Source organism: Piliocolobus tephrosceles, chromosome 1 (genome assembly GCF_002776525.5).
Source record: "Piliocolobus tephrosceles isolate RC106 chromosome 1, ASM277652v3, whole genome shotgun sequence".
NCBI lineage: Eukaryota > Metazoa > Chordata > Mammalia > Primates > Cercopithecidae > Piliocolobus > Piliocolobus tephrosceles.
Genome location: NC_045434.1, coordinates 42,577,836 through 42,603,395, shown reverse-complemented (window position 1 = coordinate 42,603,395; position 25,560 = coordinate 42,577,836). Strand labels below are relative to the sequence as shown.

Sequence of the window (25,560 nt, the reverse complement as noted above, 5' to 3'; positions counted from 1 at the left end):
TAAGGCTTCTACGTGAATGAACCAAAATTTGTTTTCACAATGGAAGTAGAATTCGGTTTCAGTCACTTGTTCCACATTCCCAAATGTTTTTCCCTCTACACCGGGGTATTCTGTGAACATTTTTAATTCACTTATCTCCAAATCTGAGCTCACTTTCCATCTAAACGTATTCACCATGTGACTTCTTTATTTCTATAAATGAGACCACTTCTTTCCAGACTCTCAATTTAATACTTGTGACATTTTTGTTCTCTCCCTCACCTATACCTTCAAGACAATTCTCTATTTTTATTATCTCTTTTGAATCCTTTCTTCACTACTGACAGTTTCATTATCTTACTATGAATGAGACTGAATAAGAAAGAATGAAAGGGTAGATTGCTAGCAATTGATTATTCACAATTTATAACCTGGATCTGAGTATATGACACCTTTATCCTTTATTTGACTAAGAAAGACAAAATTAAATAGAAATATTCTATAGAATAATTTTCATGAAGTACGCTTCCAATAAATGTTTAAGTTTGGAAGGGGAAATTGAAGATAAAAAGTAAAAATTATATTATATACAGTTTTGAATATAAGTAGAAATTATAAAATGGAAGTTAAGCTGGAAAGGATATAGAATTTATTAATTTAAAAGTAAAATATTGCAGAGAACAGATGAACAGTGGAAAGACAGAACTTTGTGGACAATACGAAATTATTCCATTAACCTAGAAGCTTCCTTGATTTCTGTTGACTAATGAAGCTTTTCACTCTATGAAGTTTTAACTTAAATTATTTACAATATTTGCTACAATCAGTGTGTGAAATGAATAAAGTATAATACTATGTATACAATACTAATATTAATTTTTCAAAAAAGTACTTTTGCATTGCTTGATGTGATATTCATCCTATTTTAATTGCCTTTTAAAGTGATTATACTTGCCAATGTATCTGAGAGTAGAACTCTGTTTATCTGTTCCAGCTGAATTACTCGCTAGGCAACCATAGATCCCTGCATCTTTGGGAGCTGCATTTTTGATAAATAAGGTACCATCTGAGGTCATCCTATACCTATGAATAAAAAACAAAAAGAATATAAAATTGAAAATACCATAATAGTAATATCAAGATAATATAGTGCTTTCCTTTAAAATATTTTCAAATGTTTTAGAGTTGTATTTTTGGTGTTGATTGCAGAAATGGTTAACATCATTATTTTATAAGCGGAAATGCAATAATAATAATAATAATAACAATATCATGTATCCAGTGTTGGATACATGCCAGTCACTGCTCCAGAAACTTTACTTTTATTTATATCTAAAATTTTCCTAATATGCCAATGAGTTAAATACTATGAATATCTCTGTTTTACAGGTGAGCAAAGAGGTTACAGAACTCACCCAAAGTCAGAGTTAGTAAATGGAAGAACTGGAATTTGCACCCAGGCAATCTTGCTCCATGTGGTGAATTGCTATACTAGACGGTTCTTCAAAATGAAAACTCCAGAGATGTAATGTCTCATGTCACACAGTGAGTCTGTGAGGAGTCTAGGAATAGACTCTGACTCAACTTGCTGGATAATACCTATGACCTCTTCACTGCCAAACCCAGAGTAATGGAAGCCCCATGGCTGGACACTTTGTTGTTTATATTCCACGTGTTTATTATACTCTAGGAGCATGAGTGGATTCAATGCCTTTAAAAAGCACCCAGTGGAATTAAATGCTTCCCACTGTAGTTTGGCAAAAATGGAAGTAATTACAAAGAATGTCTGTACACATTTTAATTAGAGCTACTGGTCTGTTCTTGATCTCTCTTCTGTTAAATCTAGGACAATGCCTTTAATAGATTTGTTAAAACTATACATTATTTTACCTCACAAAAAGTTTCTTATCCTCATTTCAATTACTCAAGTTAAACTAACTGTTTTGGTGCTATGTTTGCAACTCAAAGTATTGGGAAGCACTTGGTCCCAGCTATTGAATTCAAGACTTAATAACCTCGAACTTGATAAAGTCATCATTTATATTATTTTTGACATTCACAGCCTGTTTAGAAAATGTAAAGCTATGTATGTTGGTCAAACCTCCCTTAATATTAGGGATTTAGTCATATTAGTTTGGTCTAGAAGTCTCATCAATTTTCCTCACTCAATAAAAACAAAGAACATGATACAAACCCAGTACCTGTGTGAACCCACGATAAACATATCATTAACGGTCCAGGCGATCTTTGGTTTGGGATAACCTGTTGCAGAACACATGATGGAGACCTCAGATCCTCCTGTGAAAGACTGATTCTTGGGCATCACAGTGACTTTGGGTGGTTCTGCAAATAAAAGTATATGTACGCAGAAAAAATGCCAATTTATCTTGATGTTAGAAGCTTCCTATGTTAGCAAATTTGTAGGTTTTTCACCACCACACCTTTATTGCCTTCCTCTGTGGATGACCCCCATCATAGATACGTCAGGAAAGAAACCAGTGGTAATGAAAACAAGGGAAGTAAACTCTCTTTGAAAGTTAAATGAATTTGATCCCGATGTTATATTGTTGTGTTTCCACTGGTTACCATGAAGCCCCTTGCTGGCTTCCTTCCCCTAGCCGACCTACAGTTCGTGCCACTAATCTGATACTTCTCTATGAACCTGTTCCAAGGCAAAGTCTCTAGATAGAACTTTTGGCTCTTTCTAGACAACGAATGTAGGATTGGAGCCACAGCTTGTCCTGACTATGCTGTCTGCTTTGTTCAACTTGATCTTTCTCTTTTTATTTATTTGATCATAACTCTGTTAAGGTCAGAAACCATGTACTCATATTATTCCATATTCTATTATATTCTATAGCATTTAACCTCCCTTGTATATCATGCAGTGGCTTGTATATAAAAGACACTTAAAACTTTTGATGGAATGCAGTTTCCTAAACTGTAACCTGGCTCTGAATTGTAATCTCTGCCAGTCTCTCCCAAGATCCTGCTACATTGGTCATTTGACTCATGTCCGTGCATCCACAGGACCTCAACTTAACAAAAAATATCAGTTATTCAAACTTTCTGTTTCATTACACTTCTATGACAGGAAAAAGACTTTTGAAAATGAAACACTAAATCAGGAATTTATCATCAAAAAGAAAACAATTCTCTGAGATAATTCTGGGATGTTGACATATTTGTCTTAATAGATTACATGTTTTACATCTATGTTGCTACACAATAAGAATTACTCTTCAAAGAAGGTACCATCAATGAGATATTAAGTAACTCCTAATGTAAATATCCACCACTCAATAAGGTAAACAAAAGTAAATTAATTTCCAGTGTTTGAAACAGTCAGATTTCATGAGTATTAACAGAAATAAATAAATTCATTCAATGACATCTGTTATTTGCACAATTATTATGTGCCAGGCACTGTGCTAACTTGCAGGGACACACAGATGACTCTAACAGGCATGCTGTCTGCTTTCCATTTAATTTGGTTTTTACTATAAATAAAATTGAGAAATTCAGTTAGCCAGTTAGATGTGAATATATTTATGATATATCTTTCCTATAAGTTGGTCTGCAAATTGTGGCTTAGTTTCACTAAGGAACCATTAGCTTGGGGGAATCTCTATACATGCGAAAGAGATACAAATGGTACTGCTGGGCGGCAGCAGCTACACAACTGAAGGAAGTTAATTAGTGCCTAATTGCTAGCAGCTTACAATTGTCCCCCTCCTCTTTTTTTCCTGTTTACATTGTGTTTTTCAAATTATGATCTAGTCTTTGAAGTTAATATTTGCAGGATTTTTTCCAGTCCATGAATTTGGTTGATAGCCCCATTATTCCATGGATTCTTGTTGGTGAGCATAGGGCTAGAGAAATGTGTGAGGTCAAGGACAGACTGACTATGGCCAGTAAGTTCAAATTGTGATTCCATCTGGAGTCCATCAATTCTGAAATTCTGAAGGACTGCACATGCTGTAGGGATGTTGCAGATAATCTTCAGGGGATAAGGGGGAAAAAATGAACAGTTCTTTCTCTTCAGAATTTATTGAAACGCACATTTATTCATTCCCATCTTCCTAAAATGTTTCTCGTGTCTAGCTATTGACATGGAATTGCTGCAAAGATTCAAGCAACTCTCAGAATTTTTGTCCAAACTTGGTGTCTTCCAATATAGTCTGCCAGAAAAGGCCTGGCATCTCTCCCAGCAAGAATCCCACTGGTAGGCTCTGTAGTTCAGATATCAAAGTAAAAATAAGCCAGTTACCCAAACCAGGATGCAGAGAGCTAAGAGGTCATTGAGCAAATACAGCCTGGATATAGGGTGCTACTCAGGGTCATGAAATAAGTCTGTGTGCAACACACAGATGGGATGACATCATACCACGGGAGGTGAGAAATTTACCATTCCCCTAGAACATTCCTGCTGATTGCTGGGCATGGTTGCTCACGCCTATAATCCCAATGCTTTGGGACGAAGAGGCGGGCGGATCACCTGAGTTTGAGAGTTTGAGACCAGCCTGACCAACATGGAGAAACTCCGTCTCTACTAAAAATACAAAACTTAGCCAGGTGTGGTGGCACATGCCTGTAATCCCAGCTACTCAGGAGGCTGAGGCAGGAGAATAGCTTGAACCTGGGAGGTGGAGGTTGCAGTGAGCCAAGATCATGCCACTGCACTCCAGCCTAGGCAACAAGAGTGAAACTCCTCACAAAAAAAAAAAAAAAAAAAAAGAATATCCCTGCTGATAAGATACTTAGAAAGAACATGAACAAATTCAGAGGAGCAAAATTAGATTTCCGCCAAATAACAGTTGAATAAAAATGGTCAAAATGAATTAGTCTTTACTTAATCAGGTTAAATAATGATATAATAGATCTCACTATAGTTACTTCAACTGCTAATTTTTTAATTCCTAGAAAAACCTCCTTACTTTAATGAAATAGTTTCAATGGAGCAAGAACATGGAAGTGAAGAACCACAGTTCAACTCCATCAATGGAGTAACATCATTTGCCAACTAACAAACTGAATCTGCATCTCTTTATTTGCAATGTAAAACTCCATTCGGATAGGAAAAATACATAGTACTAATGTTGGATTTATAAGTCCAGAGTTCAATTTTAGGTTTTGGAGAGAAGTAATCCATTTTTACTTGAGATTTCCAATCTCATATCACCACCATCATCATTGTCACCATTATCATCACCACCACCACCACCATGAGCAACCAACACCATCATCATTAAGAACAACTTGCTTTTGATAGCCAAAGCAATGGGAACACAGCACTCTAGTAGGTGGCAAAGTATTAATTTGCTTTTTATTTTTTAATTATAACAAAAGCAAAATATATGTTTTTGTAATTTCCTATCAATAATTTAGAAGAATTAAATATAAATATAAAATAAAAACCAACACTACTTTAAGAATTGGGTATCTTAATACACTATTAATGGTAAGATTAGCAAAAATGAAGTGTAAGCGGCCATGAAAACAGCTATCTCACTGCCTACAAAGACTAGGGAAGAAAAAATCTCACCTAACTCTCTTGGAAACTGCCAACACTATCTTCAAGCTCAGGAGACATATTTCCTGTCAGCTGGGTCTGATTTGTTGCTCTTAAGCCTCTGGTAGTAAATTTCTCAGAGAAAATATCTAAGGACTTTTTCTTCAAGGTTATTTAATTACCACCAACAAATTAATTAGATAATGCAAATGATTTAATTACCTAAGTCACAATTAGCAATATTTATCACCACTGATATATTTAGAATACTTGGGCAAATTTCTATGTGTTTTCATTTTTTCAGCCAACAAACATTTACTGAGTGCTGACTATGTTTCAGACACTTTATGTCTTCAAAGATCTCACAGACACTATAAAGTATATTATGCAAAATTAGGAACTAAATCTCTTTCTAGTAGTCAGTTCATTGAAATAGGAAAGTGGTGCTTTCCTTCCGTCAGTGCCTATTACATGCCAGGTATCTAACTCTAGACCAATCATTTATTTTCCACACTAATACTATGTAGTAAGTGTTACTGCCATTTTACAAATAAACTATGACTCAAAATGGTTAAATAATTTGCCCAGTCACTCAAAGGTGGAGCTGGAATTCAAATGCAGACATTGCTTGCTCCATGGTTTCTGTCTGTAACTTAATGGGAAGTAATAGTACCTACCTCATGGCATTATTATGGATTAGCTAGGTTAATGTACATAAAACACCTAGAACAATGCCTGGCATGTAGTAGGCATGATGTAACCTTTGCTATTATTAGTAGTATTCCTCTATATAGCAAAGTGTGACAAAGAATGACCAAATAAAGTACTATAGCATTTAAAATACATCTGTGCATATGTACTATCTAGACATTTACAAATGAAAGTTGATCAACACAATCCTCACACTTACATACTCCATTTAGATTATATACCCTATTTCAGCCTGTGCACACTGGCTCACGCCTATAATCCCAGCATTTTGGGAGGTCAAGGTGGGAGGATCACTTGAACCCAGGAGTTCAAGACCAGCCTGAGCAACAGGGTAAAAACCTCTCTCTACTAAAAATACAAAAATTAGCCTGGCATAGTGGTGCACGCCTGTAGTCCCAGCTACTACTTGGCAGACTGAAGTAGGAGGATCACCTCGGCCCAGGAGGCAGAGGTTGCAGTGAGCTGAAGATTGCAGTGAGCCGAAAGTTGCAGTGAGCCAAGACCGCACCACTGAACTCCAGCTTAGATGTGAATGAGACCCTGTCTCAAAAAAAAAAAGATTATATACCCTATTTAAAAACAATATTTGTTATATCTTATTTAATTCTTCTGAAATCTGAAATATTTCTAGATACTTAAAATTTACTACAAACTTCAATAAAATAGGTAAAATTAGATTTTTTTCTCTGTTTTACTGATGGAAAAAGCGTGCTACTTAGCATGTCACGTAGCACATGTTAAAAAGAGTATGATAATATAACGAGCATGTGGTTATAATATTATTTTCGTACTTAGTGAAGTAATTCTCATCATTAAATACTGACTTCATCAACCATCTTGAGAAATATTTCCTTTTTTGTTGCAATTTCTCTCTGGTGACATGGCCTAATTAATGACAGACATCTACCCTTTCCTGATACCACAGAAGACAAATTAATGCTTCTAATGTTCATACAGAAATAACATCAAGGAGAAAATGAGGCTTCGTCTGGCACTTTGATTTCCATGTCACAACATGTGATTACGGAGGAGACGTCAGCTACACGTTAAATATACTCAAATTGAACAAGGATTCCTGGGTTGGTCCTCAGCCTTAAAAATCCTCCTCATAAGGGAACAACCAGTGGAATCAACAGAAAACTATTTATGTTGTCAGATAAATATGAAAACAATCTTAAAACCTTAAACTCCTACTATATATGTAAAAACTTCCCCTCCTCTCCCACACTTATGTAAGCTTTACTCAGAAGCAGTATAAGCATTTGAAAATTAAGCAGCCACTGTATCAACTTAACAGTGACAAATTGCTTTAGCCTATTTTGTAAAATTTTGCAAAAGTCACTCACATGATTTTGTTTCTAAATTGGGGTGAATTAATAATATAAACAATACTTTAAAAATAACAACTATAAATTTTTCATGAGATAATTACCAGATTTTGTTTTAAATGCAAGCAGTAATATGCTGGCTTGTGTTGCAACAGGAAAAGAAAGTACTCACATAATGACATTTCAAACTGCTGATGAGATTCAAATAACCCATTGAAGTTAACATGGAAACATGACAGATAAGGGTAATGACCAAGACTTCCCTATAGTGTTATTGTTACATTGAGGTTCATTCAGCAATTAAGAAATTATACATCTATTGGGTACAATTATGCTTTTTCCCTCTGTGCAAGGCACTATGGGTTTAAGAAATGACAATGTGATATTGTGAAATATATATTTTGCTTTGTCCTATTTCCTGACATATAGGTCCTAAAATCCTTGGAATCTCGGTAGTGATAAAAGTTTATTTTGCATGCTAATTGGTGACTGGTGGTACCCAGATGGCTTCAGGATGGGGCTAATCACCAGAAAGACCAAGGCAGGATGGAACTTTCAACCCCACCCTCAAAATCCAGGGAAGGGAGAGGAGATGAAGGCAGAGATGATCACTGATGGCCCGTGACATCATCAATCATGTCTACAGAAGGACATCTCCATAAAAACCAAAAACAAAAAAGCCAGAGTTTGGAGAGCTTCTAAAATAGCTAAACATGCAGAGAATAGCCGAACACATAGAGGTTCCTAGAGGATGGTGTGAAGCTGTGTGCCTGCTTGATCAGAAGCATAGGAAGCCCTGCTTGTGATTGGCATTTAAAGTATGTGCAGTTTGGTGGGATTAAGCCCTTAACCTGTGGGGTCTCATGCTAAATGAGTTGATTTCTGAATTGAATTAAATTCATGGGCACCCAGTTGGGGCCTAGAGAGTTGGAGATTTGGTTGTTGGTGTGGAAAAAAACTTACACATTTAGAAGTGCTGTAAATTGAAATTGACCATAGTAAATAACAGCAGTCTGTGAGGATTAGATGAAGTAAAGTATGCTATCAACTCCCAAAATTTAAAAAAATGTTAGTTGGTAGCTTTCTTTAAATAATTTAGTGAGTTGATATGTTTGCTAATTGCTCATTTGTTCTCTCTTCCCAGCAGTCAATACATTGAGAAAGGAGTATCGTTTTTCCTGCTACTGCATTCTATCATTTAGCCTCTCCAACACTTGAGACATCTTTTCCACCAGCTCACTTAAAGCCATCAGGTTTGGCTTAATACACATTTTCACATAGTCCATTTTTGCTGAAAATTAAAATGTCCACAGTGTATCACTTCTTCATAACAATTTTCTTATACACTTGAATTACTTATTAAGTCATCCTTTTTTACTTTTGTTTTTGTTTTTGTTTTTGTTTGAGATGGAGTCTTGCTCTGTCACCAAGGCTGGAGTGCAGTGGCACAATCTCAGCTCACCACAACCTCCACCTCCTGGGTTCAAGCGATTCTCCTGCCTCATCCTCCTGAGTAGCTGGGATTACAGGCATGTGCCACCAGTCCTGGCTAATTTCTGCATTTTTAGTAGAGACCGAGTTTCACCATGTTGGTCAAGCTGGTCTTGAACTCCTGACCTCAAGTGATCTGCCTGTTTTGCCTCCCAAAATGCAGAGATTATAGGCATGAGCCACCGCACCCAGCCCTTTTTTTTCCTTTTATAATCTAAATAAGTCTAATTCTTTAGCCTTTCCTTCTAAGTTCTATTTAGAGACCCTTTAATATTTCTCTCTTTTAAGTTTTAGAGAGCATTCTCTTCGTCTAAAATTAAAGTACTCTAACATCTTTATAGTACATAGATTCCTTGGATGAAAGGCAAAAGTAACTGAAACATGATATTCATTCATACATGTTATTGCATGAAATTGGAATGTTTTATAACAGAAACTTGCCCCGAACTATGGAGATGGTAGATTACATTTGGCAGATAAATTAAGTGAATACCCAATTTTTCCTATAGAAAAGCCTAATTTAGTTATCAGTTGAAATTCTGCATTTATTCCTTTTCATAGACCCCATTTTGGTTTAGAAAGAATTTAAAGGACTTTACTCTGTAACACAGTCCTACAAAATTCCAGATCCTTAAGCTTTCAAATATGAATGTTTGTAGAATCAGATGATCTAACTTCACATTTTAAGTCTGACTGCTTTACGATACTTTTTAATTTTTTTTTTTTTTTTATTATACTCTAAGTTCTAGGGTACATATGCATAACATGCAGGTTGGTTACATATGTATACATGTGCCATGTTGGTGTGCTGCACCCATCAACTCGTCAGCACCCATTAATTCATCATTTATATCAGGTATAACTCCCCAATGCAATCCCTCCCCCCTCCCCCCTCCCCATGATAGGCCCCAGTGTGTGATGTTCCCCTTCCCGAGTCCAAGTGAGCTCATTGTTCAGTTCCCACCTATGAGTGAGAACATGCGGTGTTTGGTTTTCTCTTCTTGTGATAGTTTGCTAAGAATGGTGGTTTCCAGCTGCATCCATGTCCCTACAAAGGACACAAACTCATCCTTTTTTATGGCTGCATAGTATTCCATGGTGTATATGTGCCACATTTTCTTAAAATGTGGCACAGATACTTTTTAATTTAGAAATAATTCCATGTGGTGGATGATTTTTAAGTACCAAATAGATTTTTAAAATATGTAGAATAACTTCTGAAATGTTATAGATATGAGATAAACTTCCCAACAAGTGGAACAGTTATAAGTAATCCATTCTGAAGACCAAGTGAGGTCATCATCTCAACACCAAAGGTCTTCAGGTGAATTCTATGTACTTACCATTTTTAAATATATCTCATGCTCTTTAAAAAGTATTCAGAGGGCTAGGTGCGGTGGCTCACACCTGTAATCCTAGCACTTTGGGAGGCCGAGGCAGGCAGATCATGAGGTCAGGAGTTCAAGATGAGCCTGGCCAGCATGGTGAAACCCCATCTCTACAGCGATTTTCAGGGAGTAAGGGAAGATAACCATAAGGTCTGACTGCCTGAGGGGTCGGGCAAAATAGAGTCATATTTTTCTTCTTACAGACAGCCTATAAATGGATGTGCAAGTAGGAGAGATATCACTAAATTCTTTTCCTAGCAAGGAATATTAAATATTAAGAACCTAGGAAAAGAATAGCATTCCTGGGGGAAGGTCTACAAATGGCCACTCTGGGAGTGTCTGTCTTATGCGGTTGAGATAAGGACTGAAATACGTCCTGGTCTGCTGCAGTACCCTTAGGCTCATCAGGGTGGGGAAAAATTCCCGCCCTGGTGAATTTGAGGTCAGACCAGTTCTCTGATCTCGAACCCTGTTTTCTGTTGTTTAAGATGTTTATCAAGATGATACGTGCACAGCTGAACATAGACCCTCATCAGTAATTCTAATTTTGCCCTTGCCTTGTCGTCTTGCTTTGCCCTTTGAAGCATGTGATCTTTGTGACCTACTCCCTGTTCGTACAGTCCCTCCTCTTTTGAAATCCCTAATAAAAACTTGCTGGTTTTGCAGCTCAGGGGTCATCACAGTCCTACCAATATGTGATGTCACCCCCAGAGGCCCAGCTGTAAAATTCCTCTCTTCATACTCTGTCTCTTTATTTCTCAGACCAGCCGACACTTAGGGAAAATAGAAAGAACCTATGTTGAAATATTGGGGGCTGGTTTTTCTGACAAATATATTTAAATAAGCTTTAAGTCATTTTAAAAAGCAATAATTTTGTGGCATAAGCTGATACCATTCCTCAGTTATTTCTGCTAAAAAGCACTTTTACCACTCTACTGAAAAGAACTTATACCACTCTACTGAAAAGAACTTATACCACTCAACATGCAGTGATGGAACTGTTGTCGTATCCTTATACCTAACAGAACTAGGAGCTGCCTACAAATAAACCTTGGGAAGAATTATTTTCTCCAAAATAAACTTTTTAGAACTCAACTTTTTAATATTTAAGGGAATATATCACTAGATCCTTACTTTATAATCTATACTTCCATTTATATAAAGCAGATAGGAGATGTTTCTTCTTATAAATTGACCTAAAATCTATTTTTATCTTAAATACTGTTGCTTTTCTTTTTGAGAGGCATTATTTGTTAATTTATGTTCTTAGTTATTTCTTATTTTTAAACATTTATTTTTTCAATTATGTTAAATATGAAAGTGATAAAGCACATTCTCAATATCTAGAAAACAAAGAGAACAAATTACTCAAACATAATTCAATCCTCTAATAAAATTAATGTGAGCATTTAAGAAAATTTAAATTCTATTTACACAAAGTTTAAAAATAATTCATTTCTTTTAAGTATTTTTTCAAGTACAGAAAAGCATGAAATGATTTATGAAAAATGCAAGTTACCTGCCTGAAGTAGATCTTAAAAAGGAAAAACAAAAAAACTACAAGTCAAAAAGTCACTTATAGTTCTGCTGCCCCCAAACAATCATGTACACATTTTGTATATATCAATCTAGTTATCTTTTTTCTCCTAGCATAGCAGTGTCGGCTTCCATTTGTTTGTTTGCATAGCTGGACTTCTGAGTCTTATGGTAAACCCTGCTTGAGGATATTCCTTTCCTGGGGAATTTCCTGTGTCTAAGGATACCATTATCCTCGTGGTAAGGAATTCTCATAATGAAGTAAGCATATCAACTCATTCACATTCTCACATGCTCATCAGTGTGGCTGATTCAAACAGTCATAGCTTCTGAGGTTAGCTTTGCCTCCCAAGGCTTTTTTGATGAGTTAGTAATGAGCTTGATAATAGTCACTGAGGGAAGTTCACCAGTTCTTCATAACATGGCTTCTCCAATTTGGATTTTTTTGTTTTTCCTTTTTAAGATCTACTTCAAGCAGTTAAGTTACATTTTTAATAAATCATTTTAAGAAAGCTATATATTTGGTATTTTTCTTGAACTGTTGGACATTTGAGAATGTCCTTTTGATGGCTTTTTATAGGAAAGACAACTTAACTGGATTAAATTCTTGGATTCCATTTTTTGTTTAAAACTACTTGCATCTTTCTTATTATTGTGTCAGTTGGAATTCTCAATTGCAAACAACAGAAACCAGGTTGGCTGACTTAAGTAGAAAAGGAATTCATTGGGAAATTTTTTTCTGAGGTACAGAATCAAAAGGAAACTGGATATCAGATAGAAATGGTGTGGCTAGACCGCTGAGAACACAGCCAACATCAGTCTGTTAAAGTGATGGTGAAGGGCCACTGGGACATTTGCTTCTGCTGTTGGACTCTAAATTCCATGATGCTGCCAAAATTGGAATTTTTTAAGTGTTCATGGTCTTGGCAAGAGTGAAAGTCCCACTGGGAGCATATTAGTGGCTGGCTGTGGGTCATGTGATCTAGGGAATAAGGAAAATGAATTATCTGACCTCACTTGTTTTCTGCTTCCCACCAAGATAATAAATAATTCCTCCCCAAAATAGGGAAAGTATTTAGACCCTAAGAGCAAAATTATGACAAATATCCACTGCAATTATCTTCTAGCTTTTAGCATAAGAAGTCAAGACACAAATCTGATTTTATCTTTCTGTTTACAATGGGTTTAGTCATATGCTTATGGGGAATTAGTAGATTCTTCCTACTAGTAATTTCAAATTCAGCCAGGATGTGTCTAGATGAAGTTCTCCCTTCATTTACCTTGGTTAATCTACTCACCCAAGACAACTTTTTCTCCCTAGAACAATTTTCTTCAATTATATCTCAGACTATTTCTTTAGTTTCAATTGTCTTTGTTTCCTAAACTCCTATAAATTTTAGATTAAACTTCTTTTTTTAATTTCCACTTAAAAAATCATATTATTCAACTGTTAGTTCTTTTCCTCAATATTCTGAAAGACTTCTCAAATTTATGCACCACATCCATGATTTTTTATATAGTATAAATTCTGCTCTTCAGTGCCTCTACTACATATTTGCACTAAAATATTGCATTTTAAAAATCAAATCTTTTCTGACTTCTTCCATTCCATTTATTATTATTACTATTATTATCATTATTATTGAGATGGAGTCTCACTCTGTTGCCCAGGCTGGAGTGCAGTGGCGTGATCTCAGCTCACAGCAACCTCCGCCTCCCAGGTTCAAGAGAGTCTCCTGCCTCAGCTTCCCAAGTAGCTGGGACTACAGATGTGTGCCACCATGCCTGGTTAAGTTTTGGTATTTTTAGTAGAGACAGGGTTTCACCATGTTAGCCAGGATGGTCTCAATATCCTGACCTCATGATCTGCCTGCCTCAGCCTCCCAAAGTGCTGGGATTACAGGCATGAGTCACTGTGTTCAGCCCATTCCACTTATTATTGTCCTTTTGTCTTAGCCAGTTCTTGCTTTATGTTATGGTTTGAATGTGTCTCCCTGAATTTGTGTGCTGAAAACTTAATCTCCAATGTAACAGCATTGGGAGATGAGGCCTCATGGGAGATGTTTAGGTTTCTGCCCACATGAAAACATTAATACCCTTATTTAAAAAGCTCACAGGAGTAGATGTGCTCTTTTGCTTTCTTGGTCTTTCTGCCTTCTACCATGTGATGATGCAGGAAGAAGGGCTTCACTCTTCACTAGATGCCCCAGTCTTGATCTTGGACCTCCCAGCCTTCAGCACTGTGAGCCAGTAAATTTCTGTTCATTATAAATTACCCAGTCTCAGGAATTCTGTTATAGCAGCAAAAAAACAGACTAAGACACCGTATGAATATACACTGTCATCTAAAAGAAGTGAAGTCTTTTTGAAAGATAATGGGCAGGCCAAATACTTTTTCCCCTTGTCTCTAGAATAAGCTGCTTTCAAAGCGTCCACTTCTTCTAAGTATTCCCTGCCTGCCTTATTTTGTTCCTCAGCATTTCTACTTAAGTCCTATGTTTCATTTCCCCCCTCCCACTGTTTTATTTATTTCGATAGTTTTCTGTTTATTCGTCTTCAAATGAGGTGACATTCATCCAAAACTAGTGTCTTTTAACAAAGTGTTTGGATGGACTTGACTTCATTCTCACTCTGCTTCTGTTCTGGAGGAGCTGAACCCCCTTTTCAGCTCTGCAGCTGAGTAAGAGTCTGATGTACGTGGCTCCTTGCCCAGTCCTCATCTATGGAGCTCTTTTGGCTGAGATGTGATGCTCCCCTCTGCAACCATCTGTTTCTAAAATTCCTGACTGACACTCGTATTGATGTTTCTCTTGCTTTCAAATACTTTCATTGGTGGGAAACATACATCCCAGGTTACATATATCCAAGGTTACAATTTTCTTTCTTTTTTTTTTTTTTTAAGAATGTGACTTTATTTTGTTTGTCTTTGAATGTATTATATATAGTTGCAGTCCTTTTAGCAACCCCAACAGCAATAACTAAGGTTTGTTAAATTGTACAGTTAGCAAACCAAGGAAAAGGTATAACAGTTCTCCAGGAGTGTGTTTATTCACCTACTGGGAGACTGCCTGATGAAGCATTTCTTAAAGGTGATTTGACAACCTGTGAAATCTAGGGTGAGTTTCCAGATCTTTGTCATTCTGGGCTGAAAGTTAATAATGTTAAGAAAGTACCCGAATTATAAAGCAAACTGAAAGGTGGGGATGTGGGATAAAACCACCAATGTTGAAATTTCAGCTTCTTTTATACTAAGCCTGAAGTTCATAAATCATAGCAAGTAAATAAATATATTTTAAAATATAAACTGCAGAACTTTCCTTGCTTTTTACTATTACAGAGAAAAATAATTGTGAATTCAGTGTGTGTTAAAACAACTTCTGTTACCACATTTTGGGTGTTTTATATTATGTGTTATCAAGCTGTGTTTTTGTGTTTTATTTTAGCTTATTTGCACTAATTTTGATGAACTCAGGGAATTAATCACAAAAATCGAGAATGAACTCAAAGATCTGGAAAACAGTAGAAAAAAATCGGTAGGTGTTGATCCAAAAGTTCTATCTATTATTGTCAGCATTAAAATTTATTCCTGCTTTTTCCTAAAGCCTTTTTGAAATCTTGTCTTCCTGGATTACATGAAAATTTACAATGAAAGATAGAAACATTGTTTCTTTTATTTCTACTGTGTGATCTAGTTTTCATTTTTAATAGACAGAAATCATGCCAGGGCAGTTAAATTAATTTTGTTTGCCTGGATCATTACGAGCATTTATTCTCTCTCTTAAATTACCATGATACTCTCAGGGTTATCTATCACACATGAGACTTCTGGAATGCTTAAGGCTGTTTCACCCCAGTACTAAGTAACTTCAGAAGGTTTTATTTTTATGGTACTGCAATCTCCTTTCAGAGTGCTACCAACGTGTCTTTCCTAACAACATATAAAATGACTAATACAAATCTCCCGATATCAAACTTGCTGAATCACTAACCATATTTTACACATATTTATATTAACAGATTCTGAGCATAGATCTAAAAGTGGCTTCATGATATTCCTAAGGCACAAAACGAAAGGTTTAAAAAAAATGATTTTCTTCAGGTTTAAAGCCTTTCCCATTTATTTATTGGTATGTAATTGTGTTTAAAATCTGTGCATAGCCCAACTATAAATGCTAGTTAAACAGGTGTTACTGATTTAATAAATAGTAGAATTGAGTGTTTTACCAAGTATCGGGTGAATAAATATATGCCCTTAAACTCTAGTCTCTCAAGAACAATAAATATATTAGAAAATGAAAGTAAAAATTATAATTTAGACGATACAGTGTAAGTTAAAAAACCTTTCACCAGATAAAGGTTCTTAAAAAAGTCATATTGTTAAGTACGTATCAAAATCATCTGGGGCAGTATTAAACAATTTATATCTGTTTTTATGTTACACTGAATTAAAATTTTATGTTACTAAGCAATAAACTTCCATTAAAAGCATATAACTATTAAGAATATTTGCAAGGCAAACATTAACCAAAAAAGTACCAGTCAGAAAACAACCAGCCGGTATACTGGGAAATATCTAAAACTATACCTGATACAAACCAGGTTACAATTTTCTACCTGAGACCAGGTTGCCTGCTCATTTACTATCCTGCTAGTTTCCTAACTGGATAGTTAGAGCTAGTATGAGAAAATAGCATTCTGGCTTCTTCAAAGAGTAACATTTTCTTTTTGGAGCAAACTATAAAACAGGGACAAAGATACTTCCTATTTTCATGTGAACAGAAAAAGGATGGAGCACTGTTAAGATTTTCATTCCAGTGATCTTAAAATATAGATAAATATTCTATATACATATTTATATAAGAAAAAAATCTTTATATGTAATACATATAAAATTCCTCCTAGGATTTTTGCTGCTGTTAATTGCTGCTAGTTTTTAGTATTCTTTAGCTTTGTCTTTTTGAAGTCTTTATATATAATTTATTGTCAGATAAAGAAAGGCTGCAATACTAGACATATACTATCTTAAAGAAGAAAATTCTTGCTAATTATATTTTGTAAAATTACTACAAAAAAAACTTGTAAAATCTAGATTTTTAACTCTTAAAAGTATTCCAGATAGAAATAGTTCCCAAACATACCAGTGGAAGCATAACAACATAAATGAGGCTGTGAATTAAACTACTGATTCCCCTTTAAACAAGAAAACTATTCCTAAAGTATTCAATCCAAGTATTATTTTTTCTTTTAAGTTTTCTAAAACTATTTGTTATTTCTGGTTTTAAAAAGATTTAACTGCATTAAAGTGAAATTAATTTGTAATGTAAGATTTAATGTCAATAGTTTATCAGCTCTCATATTGTCATAAACTTTACCTTTAGGTATGGCAGTTTACTTCATCAAATACCCATAGCTTTCCAATAGTGCATTCAACCATAAAATAATACACTTAGGTAACTACACCTAGCAAAAGTCTCTTATTTTTACTGAGCACTACTATCAATTCTAGAGTATATTTTTGTTAGATTTTTGAAACATCCTTTATCATCAAAATTGGCCCCTCAAACTCAAGGCCAACTAGACAGGCCATAAAATAACACCTCTATACAGATTTACACCACTAATACAGATTACCCAGTAATGATGTACTGTCATATGGTTTTTATATTTATGTTTTGTGTATTATATAACATCTTACCTCAGCACTTTTTAAAATTGTTGGATAATAATGGCTTTATTTTACCAGAAAGAAGAGAGTCAAGGGCTTCTCTTTTTTTTTTTTTTTTTTGAGACGGAGTCTCGCTCTGTCGCCCAGGCTGGAGTGCAGTGGCCGGATCTCAGCTCACTGCAAGCTCCGCCTCCCGGGTTTACGCCATTCTCCTGCCTCAGCCTCCCGAGTAGCTAGGACTACAGGCGCCCGCCACCTCGCCCCGCTAGTTTTTTTGTAGTTTTTAGTAGAGACGGGGTTTCACTGTGTTAGCCAGAGTGGTCTCGATCTCCTGACCTCGTGATCCGCCCGTCTCGGCCTCCCAAAGTGCTGGGATTACAGGCTTGAGCCACCGCGCCCGGCCCGGGCTTCTCTTAAAGATACACATTTCTAGATCATATGGTTCATTCTGTAGAATGGATATATATGCTGTTTTCAGAAAATGTCCATGGAATTACTTGAGAAGTCTATTAAAATGCAGATTCCCAGGCCATACACCAGACCTATGGAAAAAGCATCGCTTGATGTGGGGTTAGAAATATGCATTTTTTAAAAAGTCCTTGGGTAATTCCTTACTCATGGAAGTTTGAGAATCACCGCTCTAATGCACTAAACAGAAAAATTATGGACTATAATGTTAACTTGGAGAAACAAGGAAGGCTCTGATTTGTTTACAATCTCATTCTAAGGAACTTCAAACAAAGAACCAAGATCAAATTTCAGAAGTCCATTAGCACTTATTTTATCTGAAACAATCAGTTCGGTAAAATAGTTCCAAGTTCTAGTAACCCAAGTTGCTAGAACTTGGATCGACTCATATTATCTAGGCAGTTTCATGTGGAAATGTGGTGAACCATTTACAAAAGCAACATTTCCCTAGAGGATTCCTCAGCTCAACTAACAAAAGACACACATACTGATTGCAGCATATATTTCAACTACCAGGGAGAAAACTATAATCAGATGTCAACCATTTTGTTAATTCTCATGGTAGTTTCACTTTTCTGTCATTAACAACATTCTAAGAGTTAGCCTTGAAATTCAATGGTCATTTTCTTAGGTAACCTTGCTAAAAAGTTACCTGAGACTGTTACTTCAGGCATGTTATAAAATTGTTTCTAATACCACAATCAAATAGACCCAATTCTGGTGCAATCAGTCTCCCACATCAAAGAACTGAAATAAAATATTCTGCTGAGGCAGTAACTGAACCTTTCAGCTTAACAGTGAAAAACTGCCAACAGTAATTTGTTCATTACATTAAGACTCCCAGCTGGTCTGTAGACGTTTAGAAGCCAAATATGTTTCCACTGAAAGAGAAACTTTGGAGTGGTTTCTCCTCGTCATTTGATGGTCCTGAACAATATATATTTAGTAGCCATTAACCACATTGCTCATAAATTTGTTTTCAACTATTGGAACATGTAATCTATGAATACATAATTCAAAATTGGCTCACAATTAGTTTATTTTCAATAGGCACTTGTGTGTGTACATGCGTGTGTAAGACAAATAATGTTAAAAACAACTCTGCTTATGTTTCAATAAAATTTCACCAAGATGAGAAGCATCTTAAACCTTTATTTTAAAGGGATTAGTGAGAATTACTACACAATTTAACAACAAAAGGTACATTAATTATGTATGCAAAAACACAGTACTTAAATTGGGAAGAAATTGTTTTTTGACCAATTATTAATTAGTATGTTTTGTAAAAAATCCACAAGATGGATTAAAGAATTTAAAACTATTAAATTATCCAGAGACAATTTTTATATTGTCTTAAAATAAACATCTTCAACTACTATGATTAGTTATGATTGTATTAAAGTTTCCTATTTGTTAGTGATGTTTTAGTTTCCAGTTTTCTTGGCCATAGACCACTGAGTACGCTTAAGCATTCTATCACTCAAAACGATAATTATTTGGGTAGATACTCTCAGATAGCCAACTTGGGAGGACAAAAATTTTTAAAAAAGAAGACAGAAAGATGTCATAATTCAGAAGTTACCAAAAGCACTGTACCTTGCACTGTGAGGAAAACTGAAGCGGTTGATGATCCACCTTCACTAGAAACCATACAGTGATACTCTCCAGCATCATTGAATTTCACACTCTTTAGCTCCAATGACAGATTAGTCAAGGTCCTAATTCTCGCTGGCTCTGCCAGTCTGACATCTCTGTCATTCCTCTGCCAGGTTAGATTGTAATCCACTGCGCTGAGGATGAGACATGTTAACACTGCTGTCTCTCCAGGAGTGACTGTAACATTTCTAGGCACTTGGATGACTGGAGGCGGTTCTGTGTGAAATCAAAAAATTCAAATCAGGAGATCTAAAAGCCATTTTGCTCACTTACAGATGTGGGTTAAAAACTGAATAAGTATGTATTGAATATCCAGTAGGAAAGATGCAGTGCAACAGAACTTACTCCATTAATGCGTATGACTATGAGTCCCCCCAAAATGATCACTGAAAGGATGCTTTAGAAAGTAGTACACAATTACATACCAAAGGATGCTCAAGCCAAAGCTATAAATTATAGACATGAGAGTCAAAGAGGCATGGCAAAAGAGTATAACTTGACTGATTTAGGATTGCAAAATGAGGCCAAGTTTTTATTGATGAAAGTAGCATTTGCGAACTTTTAAATTTTAAAAATATATATTTAGTGTTGTAAAGAAAATAGCACAAAAAGGATAGTAGACATGAAAATGACAGTATCATCTTTCAGGGGAGTTACAGTCTCATTAAGAAGACATAGGACAATAGAAGAGTAAGATAAATGTTCAAGCAGAAATGGGGAACAGTTTGAGTTATGAAGTTCAGGTGAACAGTAGGAACAGATCATTAATAAAATTGTACACAGAGCCATATACACGAAAGGCATTGAGTAATGCATGTGTTTCAGATATGGTCAAAGGCCAATTACTAATTAAACATTTAACCAACATTTCTGCAGAAAATCACATGTTTCTCTAGTTTGTTGGTTCTTTTTATTATTTTACTTTAAGTTCCGGGGTACATGTGCAGAACATGCAGGTCTGTCACATAGGTGTACGTGTGCCATGGTGGTTTGCTGCACCTATTGACCTGTCCTCTAAGTTCCCTCCCCTTGCCCCCCACCCCCCAACAGGCCCTGGTGTGTGTTGTTCCCCTTCCTGTGCATGTGTTCTCATTGTTCAACTCCTACTTATGAGTGAGAACATGCAGTGTTTGGTTTCCTGTTCCTGAGTTAGCTCTAGTTAGTTTTGAGAGTGAATCTAAATTCTCTCTCCAAAGCTGTCTCTGCTCAAATACTTTAAAATGATCTCCTGTAGCAATACATTATAAATAATGCAGCAATAAAAACTGCAGTGATCTATGCTAGCTAGAAATTCATGTGTCTGTTTTAGTTTAATATGAAAGTGTGTCAAATATTCAAGATCAAACTTTATCCCCGTGCTATTTAAAACTATATATGAGTGCAGATTAATATAATAAGCCTAGAATGAAGACTGAAAACAAGTATACCAAAACCACAGTGGTTATCTCTGAGTGATATATGTGTGTTTTCTATATTTTGTTATATTTATCATTGTTTTCCAAACTGTTTCTAAGTAGTATATGCTATTTGAAGTTAAAAAAATGTTCTATTATTTTGTTATTTTTAAATCTCTTATGAGAATAGCTAGTGAATACATTGGAAAGAATACAGGACAAAGGAAGCTTTGATTGGAGTCTGGCGAGGGTTCACAGATAAAATACAGGACACTTTGTTAAATCTGAATTTCAGATACAAATACAATAATATTTCAGTACAAGTATGGCTCGTGTAATATCTGGGTCACACATATGTGATATTCAAATTTAACTGGGCATCCTGTGCTTTTAATTTGCTAAATTTGGTAATGCTAGGCCACCTAGTTCTACCCCTAATTAGTTGTGTGACTTTAGATAAGTCAATTTAGTGATATTACTAGTTTAGTTTTTCTATCTGAAAAATAAGATGATTAATTTATCATAAAGACTCCTTCTAGCTCTCAGATCCCTATGAAACAAACATGCTGAAGGTTAGACACCACTTTCCAGTGCTGCTCACATCCAATTACTTCTTAATGAAGGAAGAAAGACCCAGCTCTCCTCGCTCAATTCAGGGCCCTCCCAGCTCCAGAGCTGCCTGTAGGCCCTTGCTGCAACTGTAGCTCAAATCCTCTTCTTCCACTTCCCTCATTCCCTCACAGGTGCTTTTCCCTAGAGAACTCTCCAAAAACCCTCCTGCATACAAACTCCACCCCAGATACCAGTTTCTCTTCAAATATAAATTCAAATAAGTACATGCCAACTTTCTAATAACATACATGAGCAGATGAGATTTGAAATAATGACATATGACACCACCACTGCATAAATACCTCAAGACAATAAATATTATACACATGGAAATATTTAGACATATGTGAATAAAGTTGGTAGGAATAGGGGAGTGATGAGGGAGAATTACAGCAGTTTGTGAAGGAGGCCAAGATTATGGATTATCAGAAATAACCTGTTCTAGGAGTACAAAGGGCAGCCATTCCTGAGTGAAAGCAGGCTGGGGTTAGGGTAGCAGAAAGGAAACCTCAATAATGAGGGAGGAAAAGTGACAAGCGTAGGCTTGGGACATTAGGACCATGAGACTGAGAATCAGGAGGCCAGGAATCTACATCTTACGACCTATCTACCCATTTGATCGTAAACAGGTCACTTGCTTTCTCTGGGTTCTGTTTCATTAGCTATAAAATGATAAGGTGGTGTAAGATTATTTCCAAATCTTAGCCTTTCTAAAAGAATATTCTGTAATTATAATTTAAGGTTTCCTGTCACTGACATGCCCTTGACAAGTTTTCTCTCTTCAGATTTTTACCTAAACTCAGAATTTTAGTACTTTCTGTGTGTGTGTGTGTGTGTTGGGTGAAGGTCATTGTGTTAGTAAAACAATTCAGTACAGATAATTAATATAACTTAGTATCAAACTAAACTACTAAATGTAATTTGAAAAGAATAAGTTTTTCATGCTTCTGCAGTTTCACTCATTAGATTCTATGTGTTTATATTCAACAAAAGAAAAGAACAATGCTTTCTACACCTATTGTGCATTTAAAACAATCAATAACCCAATAACTAACATTTCAAATGAAACAAAAGTCCTCAAACATGTCAACTAGGAAAAAAGTGCTGGCAAAAACTGAGGCGACATATTGATAGAACTTGGGCATTTCTTTAAACTGCTCTTGGGTGTTCCTTGACTTTATTAAATAAAATAATATCCATAATGGCATGAGAATATTAGTGTTCAATAATGCTTTGTTTCCTAATACCCCTTTAAAAAATATAAGATCTAATTATCCTGTGAATTTGCACCTGATTCCAGTGTGCTGATAAGTAGTTACAGTGCAGTGGCTGAGCTGGGACCTCAGCCTAGGCTAGGGGAAATTCACAAGTGGGTGGAGCTTAAAGACTGGCATACTAGGCAACAGCTAACCCAGAAAACAAAAACTCCACTCTTTCAAGTTCAAAGGGGCACTCACTTGTGACTTCTGCTCTTATAGTCATTGCCCTTGCCATCACTCTTTCTGCCCTATTCTTTTTAAATTGACTGAGTGGAAAACAATTCCTGAAAGTCAGCTTGGGCACAGTACAATTTCCTAGTTATTCCATTGCCTGGCTGGCACAGGTCACAGACGGCTACTAGAAGAACATGTGTAGAATACACATATGGAAGTTCCTGACACTGTCAAGCCCAATTCATGACAGTCAGTTCACAAGTTCTTCCTGGCACTTCCCAGTTATTTATGCAAGATGTCTGAATCAACTCACTCAAACCTCTTTCCTTGTTGTCCTTCTCTTAAAAAGTATTGCTGGGAAAAATACTCAAGTGTTCAAGTGCTTGTTTTCCCAGAAGCTGAGGAATGTTGACATAACTCCAATGCTTTTTTTAATTATTGAACATGAAAAACTGAATAGTTTGTGATGTATGTCAACTTGCTAAATTGTTTCAGAAGACAAACTTTTTCTAGCCGTAACAGAATACAAATAGTTTAACTGCAAGAAGAACATGCTTGTCTGACTTGCATGCTTCTGCTTTAAGGTTTTGAAATTACTGATAGCAAACAACAAATCCTAGACTTCTAAATATATGATATACCTATAATTATAAGCTTCCTTTGTCTTAAATTGTCTGAAGAAAATGCACCCCAGTACTAAAAGCAAATATAGACATTGTAACAAATTCAACAGCAGCAATATATAGGTCAGAATAGGTTACAATTAAACACATAGCAACACTAGTCCACAAGGCAGGTAGAAAATCATTCAGCCTAAACAAAGTTTCCAACTATAGATAAACACCAAGTAAATGACTTAATCCTGATCATTGATTATAAATGGTAGTCTTTTATCCCCTAAAAATTAGGTGAGATGAGAGGAAAAATTATTTTTTTCACTTTAATGTATTTTACCTTATAAAATAATATGAACTATATCTCCCATCTATTAATAGGAAACATACTATCTGAATGCAAAATAATCAGCATTACTTCTACCCTTCTTAGTGCGAATATTGTAGCCACTGAGGTCCTGTGTTCTTAGAATATAATCGTTTTCATTATCATCTTTAATTTAAATATCACAATCTACTCATAAAAGTGCTCTGCTCATTATGAATATGGGAGAGGAAAAGGGAACATTTAACCTTGTTTTGATCAGAATAGATCCTTCACTTAAATTTTATTTGTTCACAGGAAAATGCTATATGATCATTTCAAAAACTATTCATTAGTCCCTGACAATAATGATAACAACAATAATAATAATCACTAATGTCTCTGAAGTGTTTCTATGTGGCAGGCTCTCTTCTAAGTGCCTTGCATATATTACATATCATTTAATACTCACCATTTCCCATGAAATAGAGACTGTTCTTGTTGTTATGCTTTTTTTATAGTTAGGGAAACCAAGGCATAATTATTATCCTTAAATAATTAGCCCAAGGAGGGTCATGTATCTGATACATGGTGAAGCCAGGATTTGAGTTCTCAATTCAGTGGAGAGATAGACAATAATAAAATAATCATAAAGACAATTGTATAAACACAAACTGGTTAACAAACATCCCATTTCCACAGCTGCATTAATACTTGGGCAACTGCAAAGAAATTAGTGGTATTTACCTGATACATCAAAAAATGTCTGTGCCCGTCCAGTACCTGCACTGCTGACAGCGATGCACTCATAGAAATCTTCGTCAGACAAAGTGACTTTTTCAATATCTAAGTTCACACTGGCAGATTCTCTGGAGGTAAGATAATGGAAAACTTTTAGTTACTACAAAATAAGACCAAGTTGAAAGCAATGATTCACTATTTTTTTTGAAGTTTCATTCAAAAGAACAATGTAAATAAAATAAATTGATAAAACTGCAGGGTTCTTTTTAACTCAAAATGACATACCATTTATATTTTACTAGAATGTGAGGCTTTTCTACACTAAGCAAAAGATACAACATAAACAATAATTATAGAGGTTGAAAATTTATTTAGGGAAATATTTTGTAGCTATGTCAAAATATAAGATAACAGAGCTGGCAAAGAAATACTCATTAATCCTCTCTCCTTTTATTTTTTCCAGTGTTTGGTCATGTCAGTAGGAATCTTAGACAAAGCAATTTAATTAGGTGATATACAAATTTGAAGGTAGGAAATCTACTTTTTGATTCTAAGAAGATAAATTCTCCTTAACTTTCTTTTAGATAAGCTCCACATGGGGCGATAGGCCATATATCGTTCAACCTACATATACAATGACAAATGAAAACAAATGATCAGTTTTATAGTTAAACTCTATCAGTTAGGTTTAAAAAAAAATCCCTCTACTATATTATGTACTCATTCAT

General features: G+C 35.5%; 1 protein-coding gene across 1 annotated transcript in view; it reads right to left on the bottom strand.

The window, feature by feature from the left end:
- HMCN1 (hemicentin 1) overlaps nt 1-25,560 on the bottom strand; it is a 454,750-nt gene that overhangs the window by 242,605 nt on the left and 186,585 nt on the right. The window contains exons 10-13 of the mRNA XM_023203379.3: nt 24,839-24,960; nt 19,675-19,950; nt 2,181-2,322; nt 935-1,062 (exon numbers count right to left, since the gene is read on the bottom strand). Coding sequence (XP_023059147.2) covers nt 935-1,062; nt 2,181-2,322; nt 19,675-19,950; nt 24,839-24,960 — 668 coding nt within the window. The remainder of the gene's footprint in view (nt 1-934; nt 1,063-2,180; nt 2,323-19,674; nt 19,951-24,838; nt 24,961-25,560) is intronic.